The 22,025-nt window shown below is 35.5% G+C and overlaps 1 protein-coding gene across 1 annotated transcript; it reads right to left on the reverse strand.

Moving 5' to 3' along the window:
* Positions 1-716: 716 nt before the first annotated feature.
* LOC117338911 (brevican core protein-like) lies at positions 717-15,556 on the reverse strand. Its single transcript, XM_033900275.1, has 4 exons — positions 15,439-15,556; positions 4,006-4,239; positions 2,464-2,637; positions 717-852 (listed from the first exon to the last, which is right to left on the reverse strand). Exons 1-4 carry the CDS (start codon positions 15,554-15,556, stop codon positions 740-742), a joined length of 639 nt encoding a protein of 212 aa, XP_033756166.1. The 3' UTR covers positions 717-739.
* Positions 15,557-22,025: the final 6,469 nt, after the last annotated feature.

Genomic DNA, 22,025 nt, shown 5'->3' on the forward strand with positions numbered 1-22,025 from the left:
CTATGATAAAACACTTAAATTGGTTGCCTTTTAGCAAACAATTTCATGCAATCAAACAGTTCTTGTGTACACTAAATAATTTCCACGTAATTTGATTTTTCTTTTGCGTACATGTCCAATGTCGATCGTAAATCGAGAACTATATTTTACCAGGGAGCTCCTACGTATTTTACTAAATGATGTGAGAAACTGTAATTCTCTTTTAACCTTCAAGAAAATATCAATGGATTGATGATTGTATTAAATATGTCAGTATGTGCGCTGTATCTTAAATTTTAGTATTGCTTATGTTCGCAAAAATCATTTTATTTCTTGGCAACATGGAAGACGGACTATAAGCTCAATATGTGATCAAGAATAAATGTAGTACTAGTATATTAATAATTTTGAAGTTTTGAATTTCCGATGGTGTTGCAATTGGAAATAAGACATTAATTAAGATCATTCAAAATAATGTCAACCTTAATACAGACATCATCCCATATCAATTCTAAATCTTAAAACAGGACATATGTTTATTAAAAATATTTTTTTATTACAGTTTCGAACATTTCAGACTTGTTCAGCTTTTAAAACTGATAAAACCGCATGTAGAACCCCCACCCCCAACCCACAAAAAAGAAAACTGTGGTTGTGCGGAGTCTATATCATTTCGCATGCGAAATTACATTGATGTGAACATGAAATATCAACAAACATGGAGTAATGTAGTGCTACACAGTCCTCACCGGAGAAATTGTCATCCGGGATCACCATGACCCCACCGAATATGATTGGCGTTAGCACCGTTACTCCACAAAAACATTCGTTCAGTTGCCTTATCAGTCGCACCTACAAAGACGAATCTGTCAGCTGAAAACAAGGAAGGATTGTTGAAATAAATATTATTACTTTATCATTGCTATTCAAGTAGTATGCGTTTGTTTTGTGTTTACGTGTTTAACAACCTCGCAACAGCCAGTATCATATGAGGACGGGTGTCTAGGAGACACCCACAGAAGAAAACAAGGCACAGTAAGAGTATCGAGGAAAGAAAGGGGACATTTAAGATACCAAATGTTGGAATGAAGAAAGAAATCATATTTTGATCTCTTCAGTGTACTTTTGATAAAAGAAAGAAGAAAATCCCAAATATTCTTGAGTGTGTATACATTATTGTATTCTAGATAACATACGAGAGTACTTCATAGAATATATCCCTTAAATTTTCAAACTGCTGGGTAGGTTAGCCTACACTAACATATATATCAGCAGGATAAACATTTGGTTAGAATCACATGTCGTTCACCATATAGTATACATTTAAGGTATCTGATATGTGATCATTTCCTCCTGGTGGTAACCAAAACCATCTTATTATCAAAAAATCTTTCCCTGCAAAGTAACCATGGCTTCAATTGAAACAATGAATCACACGGACTTCTTACCAGTTACATGATTTTGTATACCAGTAATAGGGGCTGAGAGTGCCATCAGGATATTTGTTTGAAATTGGTGAGCTTTAAATTAATGCATATACATCAAATTCAAGATCGGCTTGTTTGCATGATGTAAATATATTAAGTTAAATGCACAATTTTCTGATATTGTCGCGAATCAACGATGATTATTGAAGCATATACAAGGATGACAGAATACAACTAATAATCTTTTTTGTTTCTTTGGAAACTGAGATATATTTTCCTGAATATCCACTATTTATTTAAACGTATAGGGTCTCCGATGTTTCATAACAAAGATATTGTTTGTTTTAATAATCTAATTACTGTATAATCTGTAATTAAAACTGTATGAAACATTTTTTTAACTTGAATGTTACCCAAGAAATGCGAGTTTTGTTTAATATCGTTATGTAATGTTAAATGGTACGATAGCACTTATCTCCTTACTTATGATATGACACTGAAAACAAAACCATTTTAATCATTTCCTAAATTTAATTACATTGAGATTCGTATCCCTCAAAACTGGACATATTCACTTGAACATCGTAGATTCTATTACGTTAAGTTTCAAATTCAATGATAAACGTAATTTCTGTTTTCTGAATCACTTTGTGGTTCGAGGTGACTTCTGCGTTTTTTTTCTTAGCCCTCCAGTTAAGTAACAATAGCTTATATATTTCCTTAGCTCAGGTACCTATATAGATGCCTGTCTTAATTTTGTTTCTAGTGAAATGAACAAAAGTCCAAGACAATACATATATGAATTTAGTTGTAGATGCTGTATATACCGCATTGCGAATAGAAAAAAAAATCAAACGTTTCGTCCATTTTGGACATGTCAGTGATGCTAGAGGTTTAAAATGCATAAGGAAAGGTTTGTTTTTGTGTTGCTTAACCTCCTATCAATCTAGCTATAGCCATTTACGGACGGTCTCTCTTGTGTGCAAGATATATGCATGAAGTGTTTGTGTGTATGTGTGTGTTGGGAGGCCAACGATTGTCTTGTGCAGATACATACCAGGGTAGTCAGGTAGAGCTGTGACGTAGTCTACCTTCTCGTTAGTGTCCAGGATAGCCAGTCTTGCCCCAAGTGTTCCGCAGAATGCCTCCGCTTGTGACTGTGACATTTGCATATTAGCAAACAGCTTGATATACCATCCCAACTGCAGATTGAAGAAGCCTTCAAACTGGCCTAAAATGAGAGATCATCAAAATGCCTTGTCTTAAAATTTGATAACATATTCATTTGGATGGACAATTTGGGATTGAAATAATGATTAATAACACAATTTTTCTAATAACTTATGTTTTTGCTTAATCCACCGAGGGTTTATCTCAAAACTAGGACAAGGACGACAAAACAACATGGGGAACTGACATACATAGTCTCACCACAATGACAAACATAGAACTCATATTGGCCAGGGAATCCAGCAACAAGAACCTCCAATCCAAAATCAACAATAAAGTGAAATTTCAATCTGAAGTATAGAACATACTCTAGCTGACGTCGTTAAGCACACATACTGAAATGTATACCAATAGGTTTTTAATGTTTCAATTTCAGTTTAAATAAATGACTTAATCGTAAGTTGAATATAACTTCCTATTGTTCAAAGTATTATATTCATTGTGTTTGATTTTAATTATGATCTTTTTAATCGGCTTCGTAACAATGCGATTGTCTACCTTGAACATGATTCACCTTTCAAATAATGCCGAAATAAAGTGTTTTTCTAATATTACGATATATCAATCAGGCGCCTTCTGATAAAGGCATAATGGGTTATAGTATACAGCATAACACGTTACGACCGAATATTAAACAAGAGGTTTTATTATCTACGTCTAGTCTGGTTTGTTCAGCGTTTGAGAAAATCAATAATTTACCCAATTCAGCGATGAATACAAACAGCAAAACAATTCTTTGAATCTTTCAATGATCCTGTCGTCCAGGTTACAGCAACATTGTGAAACTGTCGTCAAGATCAATAACTCTGGAAAGGGTGTGTACCTTGGTATATGGATACAAACAGTGGTTTTACCAACATAAAAGGAAAACAATTATAACGACAACAAACTACAGAAGTGTCAAGGAAACCACAATTCCAAGATTCCAACCGAAACATGTTGAACCGAAAATTGGATAAAGAATCCATATTAGACAAAAGGCAAATATGAAAGCAGAACAAAATGTATGTGACTATTAAAAACACAAGACACAACCTGGTTTTGGTCAATCGATTTAACAAGGTAAATATGGATAATAGAGAAAAATGTGTGCTTAACCCTGATTTTTTGACTGTCAAAGCATGTACAACAGAGACCACAACAAGCCATTTAACTAGTTTGAGTGAATACGTAATTCAGCGTCAGGAAATGGAGCGTTTACGATCATAATATTAAAACATTACCAAACCACTTAACGAAGCAGAAGCCGTCTGCTTTGTTCAGGCTATAAATGAAACTCAAGATTACCAATCATGAAAGAATAAGGAAACCACGTAACAATTCAATGTGTACAAGGACATATGTATATTTAAATACTTAACAAACTTACGGTTCCAAAGACGATTTCCTGGATGTGACGTAACGCTAACATTACCGTCTAGACAATTGCATTCTCTGGTCTCGGTATTGTATGTGGATCCCTTGTGTTTCACCGTGCTGGAGCAAATAGTGAGACATCCGACCAATGAGTCTGTGGTAGATGTCAATAACGATGGCCTGTACAACTGCCCAGTGCTAGCCTCATCCTCTACCCAAATTTTCGTTCTTATGGACGTCCCTATCACTAAAATTTGAACCAAAACAACATAGAACTCCATTATTAGGCAAAAAACAGCAATACCAAGACCAGGTGTTTCAGACGATTAAGCGTTCTGCTTAATCTACAATAACTGCTTTTCAAATCTAGGTCCAATTTTGGTTACGCTTTATTCCCAAAAAAGGAGTTATGTCAACACGTCTGACTTCATGTTTAGAAATGTAAGAAAACGTATTTATGAATAAAACATCGTATTAACAAGTGCTCTATTTCTATATCAACATGTCTTTTTTTCAGCATTTTATAGAATTTCAGCCAAAGAAAACAGATATCCTAAACAAAGTTCGATTTAGTTATGATTGTTCGTCTTTAAGCATGACTTATTATCAGGACATGTTATTTACATACACATTTTTTTCTCTTAATACATATAGCTCATTAAAACCAGCTTCATTTGTTTGCGTTTCCACGTTTGTCCTGAGGTGGCTGCCAATGAAAAAAAAACAAAAAACAAAAAAAACCTCCCTCAGCATTTTACGTTTCTCTATAGTATCACGGGGCCAAATAACCTTTCTAGAAGTTGTATGATGATTTACTAATCCAACTTACGCTATGGGTTTCGATCGAGAATCGAGACAAGAACGTTAACATTTCCTTAGTGCAATGGAATAGACGAAAGTTCAGGTAGAAGACAGTACCCACTGAAAGTGTACACCAGCCGAACCTCAAAGCATTGTACAAAAGACACACGAGACATAAACACCTTCCAATACAAATGAAGTGACAAAAAATGAATTAAAGAATGTCGCAAAGCTGGTTGTCTTTCCAAAATAGTGATGCTAAGAACCAAATAGGTTGATATCTAAAATGAGACTGAATAATCTAATAATCTTTTAAAAAAAAAAAAAGGTTTATCATGATCACCAAAACTTCATTGTACGGTCTATCACTTGATAGACATATTAAGTTAACCAGTGAAAAGTGTGTTACTAACAAAATTATTTTATATTACCCAGTGTGTCTTTCTACTGATAAATCTCAGCATTCAAAATTTTATTAGAGAGAGGTATAAAATTGGACAGTGACGTAAATCTTTACGTGTATAATAATTATTCACGCCTCAAAATCTATACCAGTTTTGTTATAGATATATAGATGAGTTTGTTGCGTTCATGAACTAAAAAAGTCTTTTTGAACTCATCAGTCTATTTACATAACATTTTCACTAAACAAGGTTGATAAATCAATCAATAATGTTCTCTATAATGTTGTTTGTATTAAAAGTCACGCAATATTTCATGTCTATACCTCATTATTTCACTATTGTACTAAAATATCAAATTAGAACATCTTTCGTCACAGCAGCATTAATATAAATCTTTGTACTGCTTTTCCCTATTAATATATCTGTAAAAAAAATAAAAAAAAAAATAAAAAGGACCGCGGTACTTAATTGTGAATAGTTTGCAGAGTGGTAACTGATTTGGAGGCCGATGACATTGCACTAAATGTAATGTATTGATGTTAACTTTATTTATTTGCATCAATTGAGAAACAAGTTATGAAAACTTATATTAATCACTGATGTTGGCATGCAAGGGGTTTTACGATTGTAGGAAACCGGAGTACCTGGAGGAAACCCACGTGATCGGGCAGCTGACACCATACCTTTTCACTTCCGGGAAATCGAACCCTGACCACCTAGGTGAAATGCAAATGTGACCACCAATGGGCTGATCAATCAATAAAAACATGTTTATCAGGCTGTTTGTATTTAGGCAGCCATTATCAGTCTGAAGGGTACTTGTCCTCATTTCTGACAGGCTTTCGAATACATTGGCATAATGAATGCATGATTAACGAGACATTCTTTTTCTTTGTTTTGGAATCTTCTAAGTGTATGCACGCATATCAATTGAAAGTCAAGAAATTTAATACTCTTTTCATGTCAGGATCGTGATTTAAAAACGGTAGGTCGCAAGATATGAAGAAGCAGCTAAATGGTTTGAACGTTGTTGGAACTTAATTGTGCATACTGTTACCAGTTGGTCTTCGAATCATAACAGTATACCCGGTTGATATTCTATAGAGGTTATTCTCATTACTTTCATATCCTTGAAGCTGAGGTGTGGACAAAGACAGATTGATTAGTACACTGTTACCTTGGCTGAAAAAAATCCTATATAATGCATTTGGTACTTGTATTAATGTCAAAAGGGTTTTATATATTATATAAGGTATCCTACTTAAAACTTTTAAACCATGAGTAAGGTATTGTTACTCATTTTATATAATTTAAATACCCATACATCAAAATAAAACAAAACAATAAATGTAACTAAAATTTGTATTGTCATGTTAAATTGAATTTTTAGAAATTCTGAATAAAAATCTGAATTGAGTCACGATTGAGATGAAGTTAAATGTCCTTAACGTTAACACGTAAAAGTTTTGTGAAAACGCCAACTTGCTTACATAATGCTTAAATTATTCATAATTCTGCCATCTTGAAAGATAAGTTTACTTTTCTACAGGCTTTTAGGGGGAAATTATATCCTGCAAGGGTCTGCTTTTGGGTAAAACATTTATTTTTGTTGTTGTTGTTGTTGTTTTATTTCCCTTCCACTTTTTACATTCCGTTCTCAAATACAAGTACAAATATGGTGTTGTTCAGAAATATGTATTTGTATATAAGTATTTTTAAACGTCACCGCTTTGTCCCGCTTCATCTCCGTGATAATCCCTTGTATGTCACGTGGTAATAGCGTAGGGTTATTATTATTATATTGATTTTTTCCAGGTTACAGACACTCAGAGAGAGCGTCCAATTATCATGGAGATTAAAATTTTGGCAGATTATTGATTCTCTGCATTAAAATGTCAACTCATTTGTTGACGTACCTACTTTTGTAATTTTACCAATGAATATTTTAGTTAAACATGTAAAAAAAAATCTTTTTCCTCCGATTTGACGAATTTCCTTTATTTAACATAATGTGAAGCAAGCGCAGAGACGTTATTTATTATGTGTAAGCTTTCGGAAACAACACTGAAAGGAGACTAGCATCATAAAACGAATGTGGATGAGTTGCTTAATAATCCTAGCTCAAGATTCATTTAATTCATTGGAAGGATCAAGTAAAATGCTCACAATAAGACAAATAACGGGCGGTCGGGTGGCACAGTGGTAACACATTTTCCTTTCACCTAGATGACCGGGGTTCGATTCGCCGATCGGACATTAGGTTTTCCCCGGGTTCTCCGGTTTCCTCCTACATTAAGACCCCTCTTGCGCTTTCATCGTGGCCAAAAAGCGGGATTAATATAACTTGATATAATTTGTCCGCAATTATTGTAATATATATAAAGTTAATCATTTTACATTGGGTATATCTGTACTATAGTTAAACATGTCCAAGGTAACAGAGCTCTGCATATATGATACTAATTAAACGTTTTTAAGTTTAAAACAATTGCAAAACATGTTATATGATCCTGTATTAATAACTTTTGTTAGCATGGATGAAAGCGCGAGGTGTCTTACAGAAGAGTAGTCGGAGAAAACCCACGTGGTTGGGCAGGCGAACCTATACCTTTTCACTTGTAATCAAGGAAATGATACTATAACATAACACATAATTACATAGTAACATCTGTCATGGTCATCTTTTTCTGTTTTTTTTTTTTTTTTCGTGCTTCTTGCCCAACCAGAATGGTTCTTGTATAAGCATCTCAATACCATGCACTGTACTGTATTTATGCATATAATTAATGAGATAATAAGGAAATGGGTGCGACTCCCAGGAGTATCCCTGATATTTTTGTCATTCATGATCTTGTTACCATTGTCTGTACACACATTGTTGTACTTTCTGTTCCCGAAATTACGTTAGTTTCGAGAAATATTGATATAATAATAAATAAGGAAAGCAACACGCAATTCAAATTAACGAATGATTACGGACAAGCGCCTACGAATATGTATATATAAGTTATATCATCCTCACACATTTTGCACAATATTGCGATCTCCCGATATGAAAAGGTGAAAGCGAAAAGGCATTTAAACATGACATAAAGGCTAGTCTGTCGAAATTGAAATAGTTTCGTTACAATATGTATGTATTATCATTTCCTATGTTTAAGATTTCATTTCTTTGTCAAGGTTTTCCCAACATATGGCGACAATGTATGATCATTTACTATGTTTATGATTTCAATTCTTAACAAAAAAAAATAAAAACAGAGGGCAATGATATATTTTTCTTTACTTTGTTTATCATTTTATTCTTAACAAACGTTTTCCAAATGGATAGCGACACTGTATTATCATTTACTTTGTTTATGATTTTAATTATTAACAAAAGTTTTCCAAATAGATGGCGATACACTGTATTATTATCAACTTGTTGTTCGGAAGGTTATTTGAAAGGAGACTAGCGTCATAAAACGAATGTGGATGAGTTGCTTAATAATCCTAGCTCAAGATTCATTTAATTCATTGGAAGGATCAAGTAAAATGCTCACATTAAGACAAATAACGGGCGGTCGGGTGGCACAGTGGTAACACATTTTCCTTTCACCTAGATGACCGGGGTTCGATTCGCCGATCGGACATTAGGTTTTCCCCGGGTTCTCCGGTTTCCTCCTACATTAAAACCCCTCTGGCGCTTTCATCGTGGCCAACAAGCGGGATTAATATAACTTGATATAATTTGTCCGCAATTATTGTAATATATATAAAGTTAATCATTTTACATTGGGTATATCTGTACTATAGTTAAACATGTCCAAGGTAACAGAGCTCTGCATATATGATACTAATTAAACGTTTTTAAGTTTAAAACAATTGCAAAACATGTTATATGATCCTGTATTAATAACTTTTGTTAGCATGGATGAAAGCGCGAGGTGTCTTACAGAAGAGTAGTCGGAGAAAACCCACGTGGTTGGGCAGGCGAACCTATACCTTTTCACTTGTAATCAAGGAAATGATACTATAACATAACACATAATTACATAGTAACATCTGTCATGGTCATCTTTTTCTGTTTTTTTTTTTTTTTCGTGCTTCTTGCCCAACCAGAATGGTTCTTGTATAAGCATCTCAATACCATGCACTGTACTGTATTTATGCATATAATTAATGAGATAATAAGGAAATGGGTGCGACTCCCAGGAGTATCCCTGATATTTTTGTCATTCATGATCTTGTTACCATTGTCTGTACACACATTGTTGTACTTTCTGTTCCCGAAAGTACGTTAGTTTCGAGAAATATTGATATAATAATAAATAAGGAAAGCAACACGCAATTCAAATTAACGAATGATTACGGACAAGCGCCTACGAATATGTATATATAAGTTATATAATCCTCACACATTTAACTGCACAATATTGCGATCTCCCGATATGAAAAGGTGAAAGCGAAAAGGCATTTAAACATGACATAAAGGCTAGTCTGTCGAAATTTAAATAGTTTCGTTACAATATGTATGTATTATCATTTCCTAAGATTGCATTTCTTTGTCAAGGTTTTCCCAACATATGGCGACAATGTATGATCATTTACTATGTTTATGATTTCAATTCTTAACCAAAAAAATTTAAAACAGAGGGCAATGATATATTTTCCTTTACTTTGTTTATCATTTTATTCTTAACAAACGTTTTCCAAATGGATAGCGACACTGTATTATCATTTACTTTGTTTATGATTTTAATTATTAACAAAAGTTTTCCAAATAGATGGCGATACACTGTATTATTATCAACTTGTTGTTCGGAAATGAGATGTCATAGAGACCAGTAATTTCGATCAAAAGATCATAAATATTAGAAACAATCATCTCAATTTGATATTTTCAGCTCAGTATCGATATACACCTTTTTAGATTTAAGATAATGAAATGATATGTTCATGTCGAATATAAATTATGTAAGCTGTCGTCTGCTTTGAATTTTATCTATTTATGCTTGCATGACGCATAATTCCATATTTTACTAGGAAGCGATATTAATAATATACTTACCGAGTTGACAACCGATGGAGATTACATGTATTGACTGTAGAACTTTAGCTGTGATGCTCATGACTCTAAAACGCAGCTCGCGGTTGACGATACACCTCACTGGATGGAGTCTAAGTAATAACAATCATTATATATATTCAAAACAGTATTGCGATAAAGCTGACCTTGGTTACATATTGATTAAAACACTATTCCGATACAGAGAGATAATAACTTAATGCTCTAACAATAAGCAGAGCTAAATCAATGACCATAATATAATGTAATACAAAAGGTGTACGTTAGAATCATGCTGGCGTGCATAATTGATCACTTGATTTCATCTATATAAAAATGATTTTATTTTCATTACACTCGACAGCACAAAAAATCTAAAGATACATTTAAAACTCCATATAGCAAAAGAAACAAAGAAAGAAAAAACAGAATCGTAATGTCAATTCAAAATCAACTTAACTGCTACAAAATTTATCGAAATGTAATACATTTAAAGCAATGAGGATAGTAAAACAATGTCTTGTAATCGAGGATATTAAAGCCACGTGTTGTAAATGAGGACAGTAAAATCATGTATTATAAATTAGGATAGTAAAATCATGTATTATAAATTAGGATAGTAAAATCATGTATTATAAATGAGGATAGAAAAACCTTGTGTTGTAAATGAGGATAGAAAAACCTTGTGTTGTAATCATGATAGTAAAACCATATGTTGTAAATGAAGATAGAAAAAAAGCACGTGTTGTAAATGAAGATAGAAAAGCCACGTGTTGTAATTAGGACAGTAAAACCCTGTGTTGTAAATGAGGATAGCAAAAGTATGTGCTGTAACAAGGACACGTTATCAAAGTGAGAACAGGATTGGTGATGAAAGGAGCCCTAGGCATATTGAACATTAAACACGTGAAACACTGGGAAAGGGAAAGTTATACAGAAAGAAGATAAAAGATATGATCCAAAATTTAGACGCCTCATTCAATAAAAGAAATTGGGACAGAAGGGTCAATTCTCACATAAGAGTGACTGTATGCTGTGAGCGAATGAGTCGACGTACATGTTCAATGGATTCTAGGCCTCATGAAATTATTTTATGCAACAGCAAAGTTGTGTAACACTTTCCATTGAGTCCATATATGACTTTATATAACTTTAAGTTGAAAATGAATATAAGGACAGTAAGCCTACGGTTTATGAGGTCTTGAATATCGAAAAGCTACCAAAGATAATGTATGTCAAAATCAAATAAGCTTCCGTTATTTGTAAAATCATTGTGTATCGATCGATCGATCGAGATATTTCGTAATGTAGTGTTCTTTCCAGAAAGCACTTCTAAATCTGTACTATCTTCATACATGTCACTAACCTTTACTGTACATTCGAAATCACCGTTTCCTGTACAAATCTACATTCGTTACCAACATGAATGGCTTTAATTTCATTTTTAAACAGTTTAAGGTAGTATTTTGTGATACTTTTAAGCATGTCGAGGATATTTTTTTCAGATATGTTTAAAGTTGCATGGAAAGAGTCATCGTTGTTGCATGGAAATATTCATCGTTCACATCTATTGTTCACTTACTAGCCCTTCTTATAATTTCTGATTTTTATGCTTCATGCCATGCACTTTCCTGACAGCGACAAAAAACATTATATATTGTCGTTTATTGAAGTGTTTACCTATTGTTATATTCCTCTTACGCAAAATGAACCTCAATACGGGTTTTATAGATACACTTGTATGTACTTTAACCTGACAACATACTGTAACGCTCTGCTGGGTTCACTTCGCTAATATGGCGAAGCTGTAGTCTCAGACTTGCTCAGCATGTAACTGTGTTACATAAATATAGTCACATCCGATAATCCATACTTTAGACCGACAGACTAATTACCATGGTATGATAAGAGACCGGAAAGAAACAACAAAGACAGCCTTTTAAAGTATAAATGTTATATTAAGGTTCAAATCATCAACAATTTACATAATCATAATTCAACAATTCCATACTCTCAGTCATTCAACCACTAACCATATGCATTCAATATCACTCGTGGAACACTTAAATACACAGTAACAAGTTATAACTAGATATTACATCAACCAAATAAATTAACCTCTTGATAACAGACAAGCTAATATATTAAATATAAAGTAACTGTACAACTCTAACAACTCCTCAATAAGTTATCCTATTATGATCATCCGCCTGTAAACTGTAATAGATATCTATGTTGAAATAAGATACATGTATTTATATAGGTAAACCATTGCTAATAGTGCTCCAATAGACTATAGTTACATCATACTATAAAATGCCGGTGATAACACCTGGCAGATCCAATTAACAATATTACATTAGAAAATGACTAATACCTTTCAATCAACCTAGAATAGGATTTATGGACTGTATGAACTGTATGGACCGTATGGACTGTATAGACTGTATAGACTGTATAGACCGTGTGAACCGTATGGACCGTGTGGACCGTATGGACCCGATGCCAGTCAGGAGGCTACTGCCAGCTACCGCGCAGCACTCCTATTTATAACCTTTGGCGAATGCCAAAAGGTGCCAAAAATGCCAAATTGGCAGCCGGATGCTGCCAATTGAGACGTTTTACGTCAATGACGTCACATATGATGCCGCGAATTGGCAACGTTATGCCAATCGCGAAGTAGTTCCAAATAATTGGAAACTCTATAATAACAACTTAATTCTAAAAACTATACTTATAAAAATATACTAAATCCTATCCGGAACCCATTTACAATAATTACAATCCGGGTTCGGTTCTATATCTTACAATATCCACACTGTACGCAGTCAACCGGTAAGCGGCCTTCACCGATAGTTGGCAGTGGGGCTCGTTTGACTACTGCGATAAACACTGCCATATACTGCTAAATTAAACTGTAAGTACACACACTATTATTACAGATAGTCTTGTTATAATGTAATGAACATAAACGTTACTTATTTTCTTATCTAACCTTAAATATAAACACATAAACTTACATCGTTATCTGTGTTGTTCTCGATGGGAAGAACGCCGGCTTCAAAGATGGCGTCGCCCCTAACAACCAATCTATCACGAAATCGTGGACTATTTATCATACAGAAACAATATACTATCGCTCCTTATTTGTAAATAAATTGACAATGATTTAAACTCTACGATGATCTGGGATAGGCCTATACAATATAATCACATCGTTGTGAATTATCACAACACGCTATAGAACTACCGATCAGCTGTTAAACTAACACAGCTTTACATTACATTCAACGATAACACTGTTTCTAACTATTCTAGAATAAACCTAACTAGATGTAATGTAACAGTTATCACTAACAATAGTGACAATTAACCAACTTTGTTACATTACCCCCCACTTTGAAAACATTGGCGTCCTCGTCAATTATTCCTAGACTAGGATCTACTCAGTTCCTATCCTACTGGAGTAAACTAAAAAAAAAAAAAAAATTAAATTATCAACAATGTAACAAAAATTAGTTACAGAAGATAACATGTACTATTTACAATTTCATCTAATTTAATTATAGATCTAATTAGATGCATATTTTATATGCTAATCCACTTAAGCTTAGCCATTAAGCTATACAACTACATTACTTTAGTAATGATAATTATTTATTTACAACATACCACAGACATCCCGCAACTCTTTCACCTGTACTTACACAGTACAATGGAAAATGTTTTCCATGACAATTTAAACAAAGAGTGCCACTATTATCATCAAGGACATGTTTTCCACTGGCACTACTATATTGGATGCACATTCATTTAAAATAATTGGCACTTATATTCATTATTTATATAAAACAGTGATAATACAATTTACAATACACTAAATTGTCTACAATAAATTACATTATTATACATAATAATTAACATTAACATCGCTTTCACCTGAATACAATAATAAGTTCAAGGACTCTTAAGGGGCATCTAAACAGCAAATCCAGTCAAAACATTGATATTTTACAGGCCTATAAATCCCTATTATGGTGCAATGTCACAGAAGTAACATGATGAACTTTTAGTATGTATCATGGCAAACCCTGGGTCTCGCTGTTGACATGTAATTTGTTAAGCTGTTTGTAAATTTCAACAAAACGTAAGAAAAATGCATGTTTCAGGGGGACATAATTAACTCATTTGTATCCCATATATTACACAAACTTGCCATGTCGTTTTGCTCACAAGTGTCTAAAGCACAAAATAGGAGCATTGGTTTGACCAGCTTTGACGTTATTATAATGTATAAACGCTGTTTTTATTTTGACCTTGAATTGCAAATGGCGGTCGTGAACGATATCACACAAATATGGCATATAAGGAGGTATTTAAAACATCAAAAATGCTCTTATTAGACAATATAAAGTATTCTTGAAGTGGCAAGAAGACTGCTTTTATGAAAAAATGTTCAACCGTTGAGTTTGGGGTAAAATATGCCTATTTCTGAAAAAGGCTGCAAACTCACCATTTTAACAAATTGACATTCAAATGTTCATGTTACTATGATGAGATGTCTTAAAAGTACGATATAGGAGTTTTGTTATCAACTGAAATGCCTCCTTTAAGCCATATTTGTGTAATATTATTCTCAGCCGCCATTTGCATTTCAAGGTCAAAACAAAATAAGTGTTTATACGTACATACAGTAAAATCCGGTCAAACAAATGCTCCTACCCTGTGCTATAGACACTTGTGAACATAACAGCATGGCTATTTTTCAGGTTTGATCATTTGCGTGACTTAGAACTATTCCATGCCAAATCTTACCACAAACTTACTCTACAGAAGAAACTGGTAGCATCTATAGCATATTATTGGTGATTGTAAGAAGCTACATGTCCAAACAAACATTTTGGTATATTACATGATATTTTTTGTGCAAATCTTTAGGTATTTATTCGTGTTTGAAATTCAACACTATTCTGCTATATAGATGACCCTTAAGCTCTAAATAATTAAATGCCATCCCCCATCCCAAGAAGATTAACAAATACAAATTTTATAATAATTTAACTCCCTACAAAATAGTCCTGTCTACCTTTAAAGTTACATTCTACTTACCAAAGTTACATGTCTGATTATATTTACCTAATTACTGATGTTTCTTCCTATATCCATAGAGGTACTCCTGCCCGCTCACACGTACTTATCCATCCGTCCACGGAGGTATTCCTCTTCATGGCCTCAAAGTGGTGAAGTAATCCTGTACAGTCCTTTCCTGTTTTCGCAATGTCTCTAAGCTGGTAGTAAACACTAACCCTCATCGTCTGCAGAGTTGGCTCCTCCATCCTGGCAGTGCTGGTTCCCGGCAGAGCGATGAAGTTCCACATGTCCAGCATGTGGATCCTGGGGACTGATGGATCTTGCATAACTGTATAAGCAGCGACTTCCCAGGCCAGCAACTTGGCATCTGCCGAGAACTCCTTCCAACCAGCTGGCGGCCAGCGCACAGCTCCGAAAACCACGTCCCCATGCCAAAACCACTTGCGTCAGTATCTAGGATGAAGTCATTCTCCAAATTAGGATAACTAAGGATTGGTGACGTCATTAGAAGTTGTTGCAACTCTTCAAAAGATTCCTGACACTCCTTTGTCCAAGAGAAAGATTCTTGCTTCTCCGTCAGTTTGTGTAAAGGTCGGGCTATTCCTGCGAATCCTTTGATGAATCTTCTGTAATACGAACAGGTTCCCAGGAAGCTGCGAACTTCATGAAGATTCTTAGGCACAGGCCAGTTCTCAATAGCCTCGATCTTGGCTGGATCAGTGGAAATGCCTTCATCTGACACAATATGTCCCAGAAAAGACACCTTCTTCTTAAATAGATCACACTTCTTTGGCGATATCTTCAATCCGGCGGTTCAATTCCTGTCTAGTACAGAGGATAACCTTTGGATATGTGAGTCAAAGTCAGAAGAAAATACGATAATGTCGTCAAGATAGATAAGACAAGTTCCCCAATGTAAACCCGAAAGGACACACTCCATAAGTCGCTCGAACGTCGCTGTGGCATTACATAACCCAAAGGGCATGACATTGAATTCATATAGGCCATTTGTCGTTACAAAAGCAGTGTGCTGTTTTGAGGAAGGATCCATTTCCACCTGCCAATAGCCGCTGGCCAGGTCCAAGGTGGAGAATAATTTGGCGCCACGAAGAGCATCCAATGAGTCATCGATCCTTGGAAGTGGATAAGAGTCCTTTAATGTAAGACTGTTCAAACGCCTGTAATCTATGCAGAACCGAATGGAACCGTCTTTCTTGGTAACGAGAACTACTGCTGAAGCCCATGGACTCTTTGAAGGTTGAATGATCTTGTTATCAAGCATCTTCTGCACTTCCCGCGTTGCCTCTTCCCTTTTTGACAAAGGTAGTCTTCGTGGTGGTTGTTTTACAGGCACTGCGTCCCCTGTATTAATCTTGTGTCTAATTACATTGGTCTTTCCCAAATCTGACTTTGATTTGGCGAATAAATCTTGATATGAAACAAGCATATCCTGTACTTTCTGTAATTGGTCGGGTGTGACCTGTTCTTTGCATCTACCAAGAAGTTCTTGTAAGGTTTCATGAAGCTCTACTTTTGTTGTAATAGAGCCAATTCTTTCAAATTTGGAATCATCCGGTTCAGCTTCTAAAAGTGTAACTTCTTCGCATGTAGCTGCTAACGTGCCACGATACACAGTCCTAGCTTCATTTGACAAGTTGATCATTCGTAAAGGAATACGATCTTCTCTCGGGGATACTAAGGCCCTGGCTATTACGATATCCATATCCTTCAAGGTGGAATTACAAGGTCCAACCAGTGCATTCTTGATAGTGTTCAAATTCCTGGGTACGCCAGTATTGATTAAAACTTCACTCTTTGGTGGTATCACCAAGTTGTTCGATATAGTAATCCGGAATATTGAATCCATTCGACTTTCTCGCTGACATTTTAATTTCTTCCCATGGAAAGTTATAAGTTCCTTGCCCATATCGACTTGACATCCATGTGCATGCAGAAAGTCATATCCAAGAACAGCTGGAGCATCTATATTTGCAATGATAATTCGATTCCGTACCATAGTGTTGTTTATCTTAACTGTGGTATTTATATAACCTAGAGTTGAAAGAGCTCCCCCATCTGCCATACGCAGTGTAGTGGATTTCTTCACTAAGTCCGGCCTTCTCTCCTCAGGAATCATTTCATATTTATCAGGGTGAAGAACAGATATAGTGGATCCAGTGTCGATAAGACAGTTAACTTGAATCCCTCCTATTACTGCTGTAATATATAATCCATCTGTTCTAGCTTTATATTTTGTATCTTTGACATCGTTAGACCTCTCGGTATCTGTGGCTGATATATGGTCTGCTATGCCAGCCAAGTCTAGTTTTCCGACGGCTGGAATTTCTTTGATGATTTCTGTTTATTCCTATATTGACCATTATTTTCATCTTTCTTTTTCTGTTGACAATTTCTTATTATATGTCCCTCTTTCTGGCAGTAGAAGCATGTTATTGTTCTCTTGCGCTGTTGTGTACCATTTTCCCGGTTTGATCTCTGATTATCGACTTCCTCAATTATTTCTTCTTTCTGCGAACGAATGCTCGAGTTGATATTTCCTTTCCTCCTTCGCCCTGTTTGGAAGGCCTCGTACTCAATCGCAATCTTCACTGCGTCCTCAATAGTTTTAGCCTTCCCCTGATGAACCGCCCATTCCATCTCTGATTCATTCAGAGAGTCAATGAAACAATCCAGTCCAAGTTGTTGGCGAAGAGAAATGGGTGCTGTAGGGTATGCCATACGAACTAACTTCTTAATATCCTGAGCTAACTCAGGAAGAGATTCATTTCTTTTGCGTAATCTTGATTTCAGCTGAGCCCGATACACTACGGACTGGTTTTCAGGTTGAAATCTTGCCGTCAGGGATGATACAAGTTGATCAAAGTCCCTTCGTTCCTCTCCTGTTAGATCACTCAGGACACTCTGCGCTGTGCCCCTTAAAGCTGTTGCTTACTCCAATGCTTTCTCCCTCATATCCCATCTATTAAGCTCTGCTATCATGCCAAAATGTACCAAATAATCTTGCCAGCTTGTACTCCCATCGTAATTTGCTGGTTTCTTGTGTTTTCCTCCCCCACTCACTCCTCTAGATGCAGGGTGCTCGAGACAATTTGAAGATCGTAATCCTGGCACACTGGCGACATTATTCTGCACCACTGCAGAAACGTCTTCTCTATTAACGCCGGCTGAAGAAAAATTCTGACCATGTCTACTATCAATCTCATGGCGTGCTAATGTCCCAGTACTCTGTGCCAATACAGTATTAAACAGGATATCTCTGTCTGAATACCCAGCTCCATAGTCCGTCATGGAGTCGACTCTATAGTCCTTCATAGAGTCATATCTGTCCCGCTGTTCTGTCGTCCTTACATCCCGCGTCCGGGATCGACTAATATCAGAACCACCTCGGGCTCCACATTGATCTTCCTCTCTCAACGCCTGTCCACTAGTCCGAGGTCGTTGTGTCTCCAGAGACTGGTTACTACTATTAAATTCCAGTCGCTGTTTTACCATGTCATTTCTGAGGTCATCCATTGCTGTATGTAACATCTGCAGCTGACGACGAAGACTTTCGTTTTCTTTCTCAAGTCCCCTCATAGGTTGTGTTCTGTCATCAGTGACAGTTCCTAGTCCGCTGTCCTGTGAAGGCAGGCGGAACTGTACCTCTCCACTTGGTGTCCCATCCACAAAGGTTGCTGTCTGTGGGAATAACGTCCTCCCGGCATCGGGTCCGTCGATATGTTCAGCAAGAGTAACCTCGCTGTCTCTCTCCGGAGGATTCTCTCCTGTCCTAGGGTCCATGGTGGTATCTTCTTAATGTAAATTATGGCTTTATCTAATCTTCAAAATGTGCTGGTAACAACACAATAGTGTATATCCGTCTTCTTTCTGGTCTCAAATTCTAATTATAGAATTTTACGGCAATCATTCCGTCTTACTGATAACAGCAAGAATTACGTAACAAGCCACGGATATGACTATCAAATTATCCCACCGCTGCCACCAATGTAACGCTCTGCTGGGTTCACTTCGCTAATATGGCGAAGCTGTAGTCTCAGACTTGCTCAGCATGTAACTGTGTTACATAAATATAGTCACATCCGATAATCCATACTTTAGACCGACAGACTAATTACCATGGTATGATAAGAGACCGGAAAGAAACAACAAAGACAGCCTTTTAAAGTATAAATGTTATATTAAGGTTCAAATCATCAACAATTTACATAATCATAATTCAACAATTCCATACTCTCAGTCATTCAACCACTAACCATATGCATTCAATATCACTCGTGGAACACTTAAATACACAGTAACAAGTTATAACTAGATATTACATCAACCAAATAAATTAACCTCTTGATAACAGACAAGCTAATATATTAAATATAAAGTAACTGTACAACTCTAACAACTCCTCAATAAGTTATCCTATTATGATCATCCGCCTGTAAACTGTAATAGATATCTATGTTGAAATAAGATACATGTATTTATATAGGTAAACCATTGCTAATAGTGCTCCAATAGACTATAGTTACATCATACTATAAAATGCCGGTGATAACACCTGGCAGATCCAATTAACAATATTACATTAGAAAATGACTAATACCTTTCAATCAACCTAGAATAGGATTTATGGACTGTATGAACTGTATGGACCGTATAGACTTTATAGACTGTATAGACTGTATAGACCGTGTGAACCGTATGGACCGTGTGGACCGTATGGACCCGATGCCAGTCAGGAGGCTACTGCCAGCTACCGCGCAGCACTCCTATTTATAACCTTTGGCGAATGCCAAAAGGTGCCAAAAATGCCAAATTGGCAGCCGGATGCTGCCAATTGAGACGTTTTACGTCAATGACGTCACATATGATGCCGCGAATTGGCAACGTTATGCCAATCGCGAAGTAGTTCCAAATAATTGGAAACTCTATAATAACAACTTAATTCTAAAAACTATACTTATAAAAATATATTAAATCCTATCCGGAACCCATTTACAATAATTACAATCCGGGTTCGGTTCTATATCTTACAATATCCACACTGTACGCAGTCAACCGGTAAGCGGCCTTCACCGATAGTTGGCAGTCGGGCTCGTTTGACTACTGCGATAAACACTGCCATATACTGCTAAATTAAACTGTAAGTACACTATTATTACAGATAGTCTTGTTATAATGTAATGAACATAAACGTTACTTATTTTCTTATCTAACCTTAAATATAAACACATAAACTTACATCGTTATCTGTGTTGTTCTCGATGGGAAGAACGCCGGCTTCAAAGATGGCGTCGCCCCTAACAACCAATCTATCACGAAATCGTGGACTATTTATCATACAGAAACAATATACTATCGCTCCTTATTTGTAAATAAATTGACAATGATTTAAACTCTACGATGATCTGGGATAGGCCTATACAATATAATCACATCGTTGTGAATTATCACAACACGCTATAGAACTACCGATCAGCTGTTAAACTAACACAGCTTTACATTACATTCAACGATAACACTGTTTCTTACTATTCTAGAATAAACCTAACTAGATGTAATGTAACAGTTATCACTAACAAAATGTTATATGTGATGATTTGTTCTTGTAAATTTACCCATTTAATGCGGAAGGTCATGTTCGTCTGAGTATACGTAGGCGATTTTACCTAAAGGATGATGTGTTGCCGGGATGAACATTTCTAGTAACAATTCCAGTCGAGAAATGAAATGATACATGCGGCAAAACTATTCCTTACAAAACACAGGTAATGTTTAATTCTATGCACGTGCATTGTTATTGTCAAAGTCGATCAGAAGCTTTATGAATACGTATGATAAGGTCAAACGTTTAAGAAATACATACATTAAGCCATATTATTATAGAAGACAATGTTCAAAATGTTTCTGAATTGAGTAAGATAGGTAGATTCCTTTATTTAGCGATAAAACAACGTAATAACGCCATTTAATTGTTTAATTTACTATATGTCAGTCTATTTATACGTACTGTACATGCCAAAATACGTATGTTTACAGTATCTCTGAACGACATTTTATCGTACTGTCCAATCTATATACATAGAACGGAATAGTATATGTCATTTTCTGTATTGTTTTCATTTTCGTCTATATTGCTTTCCTCTGACAACATCATATCAGCTATCTCCATTGTTTACATTATCCAGTTGTGAATACACAATAAGTGTGCGCTCCTCATGCTCTGATTAAAAAATACGCATGATTGACCACACAGGTGAGTAACTTTTACCTGTATTGTACATATCGAACACTTGGATGAAGCGGAATAATTCGTCTTATTTTGTAATATTACAGATCTCTCAAATCAATGTCAGTATTGCTGAGTCTATTAAAATAACCAGACAAACATATTTGTATCTTTAAAGTGTGGTTTTATGTCACCATGTCCACGGATTGTACATCAGATATACCTCATCTATTTACATAGACTTCGCTCCATTTCTCATTTGCCTGATGATCAATGAGGATGATAAGGATGATAAAGTAGTCATTGAAACTTTCCACACAAAAGAACAATACAATGCTGGTTTTTACTGTACAAACGTATATTCATGTGTAATAAAACCAATACTAGTTGTGCCATACAAACGTCACTTCGCATTGTAACCTTAGGGAACAAATCTGGACGGCTAA

This window comes from Pecten maximus, chromosome 12, assembly GCF_902652985.1.
Source record: "Pecten maximus chromosome 12, xPecMax1.1, whole genome shotgun sequence".
Taxonomy (NCBI): Eukaryota; Metazoa; Mollusca; class Bivalvia; order Pectinida; family Pectinidae; genus Pecten; species Pecten maximus.